This window comes from Rhinolophus sinicus, chromosome 2 (assembly GCF_057876585.1).
Source record: "Rhinolophus sinicus isolate RSI-liver-muscle chromosome 2, RSI-T2T, whole genome shotgun sequence".
In the NCBI taxonomy this organism is placed as follows: Eukaryota; Metazoa; Chordata; class Mammalia; order Chiroptera; family Rhinolophidae; genus Rhinolophus; species Rhinolophus sinicus.
In genome coordinates, this window is record NC_142502.1 from 39,077,315 (window position 1) to 39,089,357 (window position 12,043).

Sequence of the window (12,043 nt, forward strand, 5' to 3'; positions counted from 1 at the left end):
TGACAGTTTACCAAAAGGAGTGGGGGTACTGAAAGAAAGGGCCCCGAGCCACGTTATCGCCCTCTTCTCATCTCCCAGGGCGCCGGATGGGGAAGGAGGGGCGCAGCTGGTGGGTCGGGCCGAACTAGCCGCCACTTGCAAAGCAAAAGCTCATTAGGGTACCAACCGCGACCTGCCCGCAGTCTCCGCCCCGCGCAGCGCACGCCTTATGTAAGCGCCCGAGGCCCCGCCCCCGCCAGGCCCCGCCCCCGGCCCAGCTCGGGCTCCGACTCCGCGGGCGGAGGGGGCAGAGAGAAGCCGCAGCTGCAACTTCGCCTGGAGCCGCTGAGCCGGAGCTCAGCTGGGAACAGAGCAGCCGTCCTCGCGGAGCCGCCGCTTCCCCGACCCGGGCCTCAGCCCAGCAGGTTCGGCCATGGCAGCCGCCGCCGCCGCCGCAGTCGCGGCGAATCTGGCCCCTGTGCTCCCCGCCGGTCTTTGAGCAGCCGTTAGCCAACCCGCCCTCCCGCCGGTGCCGCCGCGGCCCAGGCTTCGCACAAGTTTCCGCCGCCGAAGAAGCAGGAGGCGAAGGCGGCGGAGAACGGACGTGGGGAGTCGGGCGCCCCCGGCCCACCCGCCCGCGATGTGGGGGCGCTTCCTGGCCCCTGAGGCCGGCGGCCGAGACAGCCCGGGCGGAGCCCGCAGCTTCCCAGCGGGTAAGTAACGGGACAGTCCCCGGGCTAGGGTGGGGGTCGCGGCCGACCGCGGCGCCTCGGGACCCCGCCGCCGCTCCCCTCCCTCCTCAGGCCTGGCTGCCCCCGGCCGCCGCCCCGACGCCGCCGCGCGACCGCCCGCGCGGCGTGTTTCCTCCCAGCTGCCGGCCCCGCGGCCGCGCCGGCTGACATCTGGCGGGCCTCCGTCCGCCCCGCATCACGGCCCCCACGCCCCATCCTGAAGCTCTCCGGGGCCTCCTTGGTTTGGGCTTTGTCCTTCTCCTTTTCCCTCGTGGGGTGTGTGGCGGACATGGATAACGGGGCTCCGGGGAGCCCCTGCGGGAAGGTCGCTGCGACCGTGCTGCGCGGCAGCGATTTAGAGCGCGCCTCCGGGGGGCCAGGGTCTGCTGCGCCCACGCCCGCAGCCTCTACTTTAGGGGCGTTGGGGGCGGGGGGGGGCTGCTGTGATGCCGTCGCTGCAAGTGACTCCCAAGGGGACTTCAGCCCCTCGCTGAAATCTGGTCACCGCCCCGCATCCCTCTTCGGAGTAAAGGGATGACACGTCCTGCAAGAGCCAACCGATGTTTGAGCAACGAGAGTGTTAATCCTTCCCCTTTCCCCTTCAAGCAAAATTTGGGGTTTGCCGCCTTGGCTGTGCAAAGGGAGCTGTTTGTGTCGGACAGCCATTTCATGCCTGCATCGCTCAGAAGTTGTGTAGGAGCCTCCAAATTAGGATAAATCTTCCCCTGATATGGGATGAAAAAAATAGGCTTGGGTTGCCTGTGACAAGCAGTCTAATGTTGACATTTCCTCCAGGCATTTTAATTTTAATTGAGTTTTGGACCTCTTTGAGAAGCTGCAAGTTATATGAACCTTTTATCCAGAAAAAAACCTACCATATTTACATATATACATTTTTCTACAATATTAAATGGTTCTGGAACTCAACTATTAAGCAACGTTGTTCCACAAAATGTTTGCTCTGTAATTGTGTAACTGACATTATTGTAAACATTTTCAAGACTACAAAACAGAACAGAAGCAGCATTTAGAAGTGATTTTTTGCTGGTAATATTTTTTGCTATTTATAGAATATCAGCTACAAACTCAGATTGCTACTTAAAGTGTCAAATAATGCAATTCTATGACAAATAGAAATTTTATATAATTTCAAGTTGTACACCTTGATGCTTTTTATGTATACATTCCGAAATGATCTCCATAATCAAACTAGTTAACATTTTCATCACCTCACATAGTTACTCTGTGTGTGTGTGTGTGTGTGTGTGTGTGTGTGTGTGTGTGTGTGTTTGGTGAGAACACTTAAGATCCACCTTTTTAGCAATCCAGGGTTAGATTTGAAATCATTCTGTTAAATTTGGTCATGCAGCACTTCTAGAAATGATAGAATTTAACGTAGGCATGAGTTTCGTGATAACAATATAAGTAGGGAATTATTTTCTCTAAAATGTATAATATTTGTCCTAAGAAGAGGAGACAGCAGTTCAGAGGTACTTACTGTGTATTTACAAATTCTGAAATCAAAGTAACTTCAGTGAGTGAGAAGATATTTCTTTATCCCTAAGGGGCTAGAGGGAGTGGTTTCAATAATTCATACATGTCAAAAGTCATCCGTAATGCCTTTGTAACCTAACCTCTTAAAATTTATTTGTAATAATATGTTTGGAGGTATACTATCACTAAAGCATTGTATCAATTTTTCTATTGTTTTCTGTGAGAAAGAAAACAGTGCTTAGAGGTTAACTGAAGACAGATTATATTGTAGTCTCTAAACCTTTGCTGTGGCAAAGAATATAATGAAAGAAGGTATTTTATAAATACTACCCCAGTTTAAGGAATTTGGACAGTATATCTTTACAAAGCATACATTTTATTTCAGCTTTGACAGTGACAAACTGTAAGTCAGGAATTTTTTTCAGCTCTATGCTGATAATTGATTACTTTCACAGTAATAGTGACAAATAGTAATTATTTGTTATGTTTATTCTCTATTTAAAATTTAGTTTTAAAAAGTTATACATTAGATGAAAAACTTTTAAGTGTGGTTTCCGTAGCAAATGAACAGATGGTAAAGGTCAAGATAATGACCTCTCAGTTGATTCATGTAGGGATTTTTTTTCCTTTCTGAGAATTTGAAGAAAATTTGTATTTTTGAAATATTGTCCAGTATGCCTTTTGACTAAGTTGAGCGATTTTAGGGCTTTTCTGAAAAAAAGAAAACCAGACTTCTGATTGAATTTATCAGCAATCATTTTAGTCCCGAGAGCCAGTGTGAAAACGGATATTTTAGGTGTCCTAAAACTGGTTTGTTTATACAAATATGTAACTAAAGGGAAAACCACAGGTAACATAGAACTAATATTCTAAAAGATTGGAGGAAACTTTCTTTTTAAGGTAATAACAATAAAAACAAATAGGAATAATAACGTGGTTTGGAAAATACTGAACTTTTAAACTTTGCTTTAGGATTTAATTTTATTATGACTTTATCAACAATTTTTCAGCTTTATAGAGTAACTATATTATAAGTGAAAATTAGATGAATATTTCTGTACAATCAAACAACCCCTGCCCCTTTTTTCTATTGGAAAGTGTGATTAGAAAGTTAATTTTAAATAGAACATGTGTTATGTCTTTTATGCATTTGGTTGAGTGTGTTTGAGAATATCCTGTTATTCAAAATGTATAATAGTTTCAAAGTTGGGTGAAGAATGGATGAATTTCCTTTAGGCTTCAAAAATCTAGTATGGTATAGTGATATTTTGAGTAGTTATATCTAGTTATACTGAATTTGTTACTTCCTGTTTATTTGTTATACATGAAATATTAATATATTCAGCCATTAACATTTAAAGGTAGGGTATGACAGTTTTTAAAATGTGCTAAAAATAAAAATGTTATGGAAGACACATGATCTGAAAAAATGTTATTTGTTCAGTGCCTGGAGCTTTAAATCTTCCTCTTCCTTGTTGATGCGTTACCATAAGGTGTTTAGTGATGTCATAATGGTAGTAGCAATAACTGGTATGACTACATCAAATACTAAGGTTTTCTGCTGCTGTTCTTAATTAGATGGACCTAAAAGTAATGTGGTAACAGTGAAACATAACTCTTTTGCTTAAACTCAGTTAGACATGTTCTTTTATAATAGGAACTGGGGGGGGTGAAGAGTGAATTTCAACTTCAGTGATGAATTTCGTAAAATGAACTTGATTAGTCATTGAGATTCAATCACTTCTTGGCTTGAATGAATCTGGTAAATTAATTTGAGGCCAGGCAATAAATGGTGAGTTGACAACCTCTTTTTTCATATTGTGAAAAATATTTCTGCATTTTGAGCACAGAAAGACTTTACAGAGTCATGATTTTTCTGACTGGATAAAATGTGTTTTATATACATATACACATATGTACTCTCTCTCTCTATATATATATATATACTGAGTAAAAGGTGAAGATGTGAAGTCTCCTAGGTAGTGTTTTATTGAGTGAAAGCTTAATTAGTTCCCTCAAATTGTGCATTGAAAAATGAAGAACGTGATCATTCTAGATAATTTCTAAAGCTACAATTAGATACTAATTATTATTTCTACTTTAAGGATATTCATATTGCACACTAGCAAAATAATATTCTACAAAGTGGAATTTATTTATTTATAAGCATTTTTTGTTGTTGTTGGGTAATATTGGGGAACAGTGTATTTTGCCAGGACCCATCAGCTCCAAGTCAAGTTGTTGTTTTCAGTCTATTTGTGGAGGGCACAGCTCACTGGCCCATGTGGGAATCGAACCGGCGACATTGGTGTTACGAGCACTGCGCTCTAACCATCTGAGCCAACTGGCCGCCCCCAAAGTGGAAGTTATTGTATAAGGTTATTCATTTTAAGAATGGGAATGATCTACATAAAAAGAACACCAAATTGCTCATTATACCAATATTTTACTTCCATTATCTATTTTTCTTTAATTAAAAAAATCCATTTTTTGTTACCTAGCATAGCGTTTGGCACCTAAGTGTTTGGTAAATGTTTATGAGTGGTAGGCATTGTACCATTGGGCTCTAGGTATACATCATTGAATCTGAAAGATACAGTCCCATCTCCAAGGGAGCTTACGTTATAGTGGGGATAAACAGTCTATAAGTAAACTAACAGCAAGATAACTCAGCCAGTGTTAAGTACTACGACCGAAAGGAAACTGAGTGAAATGGTAGAGGATGGGAAGAGAAGCCTACTTGGTGCAGGCTGGTCAGGGAAGGGCTCGCTGAGGAGGTAACACTGTACTGAGCCCTGAATGGTGAGAAGGAGCCACACACGAGGGGAGGAGTGTTCAGGTGGAGGATACAGAAACAGCTCATGGTAGAAGTGAGTTTGGGGAGTTTGAGGAATATCAAAAGCAAGAAAGTCTGGAGCATAGTGAGCAGGTATGTGAGGTGAGGGAGACCTGATAATGGAAGGCGCTGTAAGAAGTTTGGATTCTGTTCTACATGAGGGGAAGCTACCTGTGAAAGGGTAGAGGAGATGATTGTTCTTCCACTCAGCCCATTGAGTGTCTACTATGAGACAGACATTCTTCTATGCACGGGGAATGAAGCAGACATTTCTTGTCCTTAGTGTTTATAGGTCTCTTGTGGCTTTTTTTGTTGGGGAAGAAACTGTGGACCGGTAGGGGAAAATAGCAGTACAGAAGCCGGTTAATATTTTTGCAGTAATTACTAGGTGAGAGATGATGGCTTCGATTAAAGTGGTAAGATTGGATTTGGAGAGAAAAGAATGAGTTTAGAATAAACTTGAGAAATAAAGCTGACAGGTTTACTGATAGTTCGGAGGTGGCAGATGAGGGAAAGAGGAATCAAAGATGATATCTTAGTTTTGGCTTCAGTAGTTAATAATGGATGGTGGTTGTCGTTTCCTGAGTTGGGGAAGAGTGTGAAGAAGATAAGTGTAATCGAGTTCTCTTTTGGCCATGTCAAGTTTGAGATGCGTTTTAGAGAGGTGCAGGTGAGATGTTGAGTAGGAAGTTGGGTATAGAAATGTGGAACTCAGTAGGGACATGGGAGAGGTGGAGGGATGAATTTTGACAGTTACATGTATATAAATATATGGCATTTAAAGGTAATCACATGGAGAGGGTATAGAGAAAACAGCAGAGCCTATAGATAAGACAGTAGAGGATCAAACTCTGGGACAATTCCAGTTTCATTGAGATGTAATTTACATACAACACTGTATTAGTTTAAGGTGTACAATACAATAGTTTGATATATGTATATATTGCAAAATGATTGCTACAGTAAGTTTAGTTAGCATGCATTGCCACAGTTATAGTTCTTTCCTTATGATGGGAACTTTTAGGATTTACTCTCTTAGCAGCTTTCAAATATGCTACAGTATTGTTAACTATAGTCAGTATTGTTAACTGTACAATATTGTTAACTATTGTCACTATGCTGTAAATTGCATCCCCAGTTATAAATTACTTACAACAGGAAGTTTGTACTTTTTGACCACCTTTACCCATTTCCCCCACCCCCGTGCCTGGCAACCACCAATCTGTTCTCTTTCCATGAGTTGGTGTTTTTAGATTCCACCTTTAAGTATGCTCCTACAGTAGTTGTCTTTCTCTGTCTGGCATATTTCACGTAGCATAATGCTCTTAAGGTCCATACATACTGTCATAAATGCCAGGATTTTCGTTTTCTAAGGCTGGATAATACTCCATAGTATATAAGCACCACATTTTCTTTATCCATTCATCTGTGAATGGACACTTTAAGATTGTTTCCATGTCCTGGTTGTTGTAAATAATGCAGCACAAATGTGGGGGTGGGATATCTCTTCGAGATAGTGATTTTGTTTCCTTTGGATATATACCTAGAAGTGGAATTGCTGGATCACATGGTAGTTCTAGTTTTAGTTTCTTGAGGAACCTCTATACTGTTTTCCGTAGTGGCTGTACCAGTTTATATGCGCACCAGTAGTTTTCAAGGATTTCTTTTTCTCCACATCCTTGCCAGTACTTGTTATTTCTTGTCTTTTTGATAATAGTCATTCTGACAGGTGTGAGCTGATATCTCAGTGTAGTTTTGATTTGCATTTCTCTGATATTAGTGATGTTGAGCACCTTTCCCTGTACCTGATGGACATTTGTATATCTTTGGAAAAATATCTATTCAGAACCTCTGCCCATTTTTAAATCAGATTGTTTGTTTTTTGACTATTGAGTATGAGTTCCTTATATATTTTGGATATTAACCCCCTATCAGATATGTGATTTGCAGATATTTTCTCCCATTCCGTAGGTTGCCTTTTCTTTTTTCTAATAGTTTCCTTTGCTGTGCAGAAACTATTAATTTGAGGGAGTTTGCTTGTTTATTTTTGCTGTTGTTGTCTTTGCTTTGGTGTTAAATCCAAAAAAAAAAAAATCACTGCCAAGACCGATGTCATGGAGCTTACGCCCTGTGTTTTATCTTCCAGGAGTTTCATGGTTTCAGGTCTTATGTTCAAGCCTTTAATCCATTTTGAGTTGATTTTTGTGCATGGTATAAGATAGGGATCCAGTTTCGTGCTTTTGTGGCTGTTCATTTTTCCTTACACCTTTTATTGAACAGACTATCCTTTCCCCATTGTATATTCTTGGCTCCTTTGTAATAAATTGACCATTATGTGGGTTTATTTCTGGGCCTTTTATCTTGTTCCATTGATCTATGTGTCTGTTTTTTATGCCTGGCACTTCTTTTTTTATATCTTTACATATTTAATTATCACAATAACTATAAAATAAGTTATAATTTTTTCTCGTTTTGCATGTGAAGAAACTGAGGTACAGATTGTCTAAGTGACTTACTCAACGTCTCAATGCTAATGAGTGGTGGTACAGAACTTGAACCCAGAAAGCCAGATATCACAGCCCACATTCTTTTCCATTAAACTGTGCTATTAATTTTATAATAAAAGAAAAAAAAATAAGACTATTGAAGTCACTTACCCTAGAGATACACAATATTGAAATGGAATGGACTGAGATGAAGAAAATAAATATTACCTTATTAAGTTTCTTCCATCTTAGCTAGATATTCTCCAGTGTACTACAAGATTTTTCTGTCGTCTCCCCCCTCGGGTTACTATTAATATGGATATTTTAAAATTTGTTTTAATGTTCTATTTTAATTTTTTTTTATGTTTTTTTGTCTTTTGACCCTGTTGGAGATTATTTTCCCGTGTTTATTAGGAATTTTGGCCATGAGCTTCTCAAACCATTTATAATTTTAGCTGCTTTAGAAAATGTTTACTGATCTTTAAATAGATACTTAGATGCAAACTAACTCAAGGAATAGTTTAAAATCTCCTGGATTTAAAAATAAACACAGCAACAACCAAAAAAAAAAAAAACAAAAAACTGTTTTACTCCTTCTAAAAGGAAGAATATTTTTTAGATCTAATTATAAAGTTAACAAAATTTTAATTTTATACTATGAACATTTATGGGGTACCCAGTGGTAAAAATGACTACATTTATTGAGATCCTACCTAACTGTGCAGCTTTGTGTGAGACTAAAAAAAGAAAAAGTTTTCTTTCACTGTTTCCAGTTTGGTGAGGGAGAAGAAAGTCATATACATATGGGTTAATTTAATTTAGTAAATGCTCCTGTGGAATTTTGAATGATATATTGGGAAAGAGCACAAAGTAGTAGTTATTTAATGCCATCTGGAGGAATCAGAGAAACATTTAGAGTAAATTAAATCTGTACTGGGACTCTTAAAGAAGGTTGAGAAGGGAAATAGCTTGGAGTCATGAAAGAACCTGATCTGTTCGGAGGCAGTGATTAGGTATGTGTGGCTAGAGAGTGTTTGTAGGGGAGCTGGAATGGGGGAAGCAGGGGTTGCAAAGTATTAGAAAGTGAGGCTGCCAACTGGTGAAGAACTTTGCCAAACTTAGTGAGTTTGAGTTTAATATGCAGTAAGGAACCCACAGACCTATAAATCAGAAGAACGACATAAATATATTTATTTTAAGAAGATAGGTCTGATAGTAGGGTAGAAGCTGGCTCCAGTGGAGTTACTCCGGCAGGAGATCCTTGCAGCAGTCCAGCTCAACGATAAGATCTGCGACAGTGGGGACGGAGGAGAGAGATCTAATTAATACTTTTGAAATGGACTGATTCAGAAACTGATTAAATGTATGGGTTAAGGAAAACAGTTTTTTGTTGTTGTATTCCCTGGATTTATTCCCTTTTAACTTAGTTGTACATTAATTTCTATTGGTAGTAGAACTGGGGCAGTTGAAGGCCACTGTTCTGAACTTTGTGAAAAAGGAAAAAGTACTGTGTGCTTACTAACGTTTCAGAGATGTTAAAATGTGAGATCCGTGCATCTTCTGTCATATAAGGGTTACTGTGTTTTGATATTTTCTGTTTTGTTCTGTTCTATTTTATGTAAAAAAGTTGGTCTCAATCTACTGAATGGGTGATAACCTGCATTTTGAAAAACACTGCAATTTTTATTCATGATTTGTAGTATGTATTCAGCTTTTTATGTAAAATTGTAAATTTGCTTTGTCACTGGTCTTATTTTTATTTTCTTCTGACTTATAGTTGTCATTAAAGATAAGATTAGTTATTCTAAGTGCAGTTACAGATATATTAAAAGTATTGTAGAAGACCTGATATTGTATGCATTTTTGCTTCCAAGTTTAAAAAAGCTTAAGAAAGAAAATAAAATATAACAGGTTATTTCTTTATTTGATGTTAATCTTCGTATATTTTTAGTGTGAGGTATAGTAATAATTTTTAAACTAGGTTAACTCTGGGCATTTAGTATTCTGTGTGAAAGAATTGAAATTGATATTAAAAAAATGTAACATACTGTCTTCCATAGAAAAGTCCAGTGTATGGTGTCATGGGATCTTTACTATTCTTTCAGAAGTGCTTTTGTCTTTGTTCTAGAGAAACTGATTTTGCCCAGTCATTGAATTGCTTTAATATGATAGGACCTAGGTAAGACTTTATTGTCAGAGATCCTTTTTTTAAGTGCATAGCACATGTCTAGAAATTAAGTAGTTCCCATTTCATTAGCATAGTCATAACTATTATGTGAGAACATTTTCTTTATTATATCACCTGGTGAGCATGTTTCATGGTGAGTTCTGACTGCTTTGTGATTCTGGATTGACTTGAATGGAGACAAGACACATTATCAGATTGAATGCATTCGATCTAAATGAAAGATGAGAATGTTATTTTATTCATGACATTTGTTGTCTTCAGTGGTCTAGGCATATAAAATATATTGGGCCTTTTTTTTAAAAAAAAGCATATTTAAAGATTAAGACAAATCTGAGTTCAGGCTGGAGGAGATCAACTTATATAGGTAATTCTGTCACTTTCTTATGTTATTGTCATTTTGGGAAACCTGAGTTAATTGCTTTGCTTTCTTTAAAAGGAAAAGTTTAGCAAAATACCAAAAATAAGATGATTGTGATACCCTCATAAACAAATTAAAATATGTTACTGATTTAGAAGAGTAAGATGTTCTAAATAGGAGATCTATTTTTCCCATTGGTTGATCCAGTGATTTGTCTGCTGTGAATGGACATGCTATCTACTTCCTTCCTCTAGAGCTCTTTTGATGAAGATACCTTCCTGGAAAAAAGGCCATACTGGTCTTTGTCAAAGTATGGGAGTTGCTGTGTTTCCCCGGTAGACTCTCCTACAGCATTCAAAAGCTTCATAATTATTTTAACTAGGCCAAATAAAGTTGTGTACCCATTCTAGGAAAGGTATCTCCAAATACTTTCATTGACAGTTACTTAGCACAGGTATAGAATTATTAAGCAGTGCTTAATGACAAGTAAATTATTTGGTACATTAGTGGTAGGGGTTAAGCATTTTCAAAAAATAAAGCTTTCCCCCCGATTATCAAAATCAACAGTAATAATTACCAGAAAAATAAAAGCATAAAGGTCAAAGATATTGGTAATCCAACCATCTAGACGAAACTGCTCATAGTATTTTGTTGTATTTCGTTCCAGTTGCTCTGTGCATTCTTTGTTTGTTTGAATCTTTATTTAATCTGCTGGCTGCAGCACTGAATAAGATCTGGAACATACAGTTTTTGCCCTCAATGAGTATTACTATAGTCTAGAAGGAGAACAGATACATGAACAGGTAACTGCAGTTTCATGTAGTGGGTGCTCAGCTAACGACAGGTAAAAAGAGTTCAGAGAATTCCTAGACAAGATGAAATCCGAGGTTATTTGTGAATTTCCCATTAAATATTATTATTTAGATTGGCACATAAGCATTTTATACTTTTAGATATTTTTCATTATTTAAATGGCCAAAATTCTCTTCCTTTGTCTCTTTTGGATTAATTTGTAATTGGTTCTTATTAGAAATACTGTTAAGGGACATTCTTTTGTCTGTAACTCCACTCCCCCAAATGTTGGATTATTTCTTTTATTCCCATAGCTTTCTTAAGATATAGGCGAATACAATAATAACACATTAAAGTGTAAACGTGATGATTTGGTATAAATATACATAGTGAAAGGATTCTCACCAGAGTTAATTAACACATTTATCACTTCATATATGTTTATCTTTTTTTTAAAGCTGAGAATACTTAAGTTCTACTCTCTTAGCAAATTTCAAGTATACATGGCAGTGTTGTTAGCTGTAGTCATCATACTCTGCATTAGATTCTCAGACTTAGTCATCTTATAACTGGAAGTTTGTGTACTACCAGTCTCTTCCTGTTTTCCCACACCCCAGACCATGGTGACCACCATTTTACTCTATGAATTTAACTTTTGTTTTTTAATTCCTCATATGTTATACTATGCAGTATGTGTCTTTCTTTGTCTGGCTTATTTCACTTAGCATAATGCCCTCCAGGTTCATACATGTTACCGAAAATGGCAGGGTTTCCTTCTATTTTATGGATGAATAATATTCTATTATATATATACATCTCACATGTTCTTAATTCATTCATCTGTTGATGGACACTTAGGTTGTTTCCATACCTTGGCTATTGTGAATGCTTCAGCGAACATGGGAATTCAGATATCTCTTCGAGATAGTGATTTTGTTCTCTGGATATATACCCTGAAGTGGGTATCAGTTTATGTATTCACAAAAGTATATGAACATTTCCTGTACTATGTTGGACATCAATTTTTGAAATATTTGTCAGTATATAATAGTATGGATAATTTTATAGATTTTTAAGATTAAACACCTAAAAGCTTCGTTATCTTTTTTATTTTTCTTGTTATTAATAAGATTGCACATCTTTTCATATTTCTGGTTGCTATTTATATGTACTCCCATA

The 12,043-nt window shown here is 38.1% G+C and overlaps 1 protein-coding gene across 1 annotated transcript in view; it reads left to right on the forward strand.

Moving 5' to 3' along the window:
• Positions 1–267: 267 nt before the first annotated feature.
• CEP85L (centrosomal protein 85L) overlaps positions 268–12,043 on the forward strand; it is a 108,469-nt gene continuing 96,693 nt past the window's right edge. Inside the window, exon 1 of the mRNA XM_088795492.1 lies at positions 268–692. Coding sequence (XP_088651618.1) covers positions 620–692 — 73 coding nt within the window. The 5' untranslated portion in view covers positions 268–619. The remainder of the gene's footprint in view (positions 693–12,043) is intronic.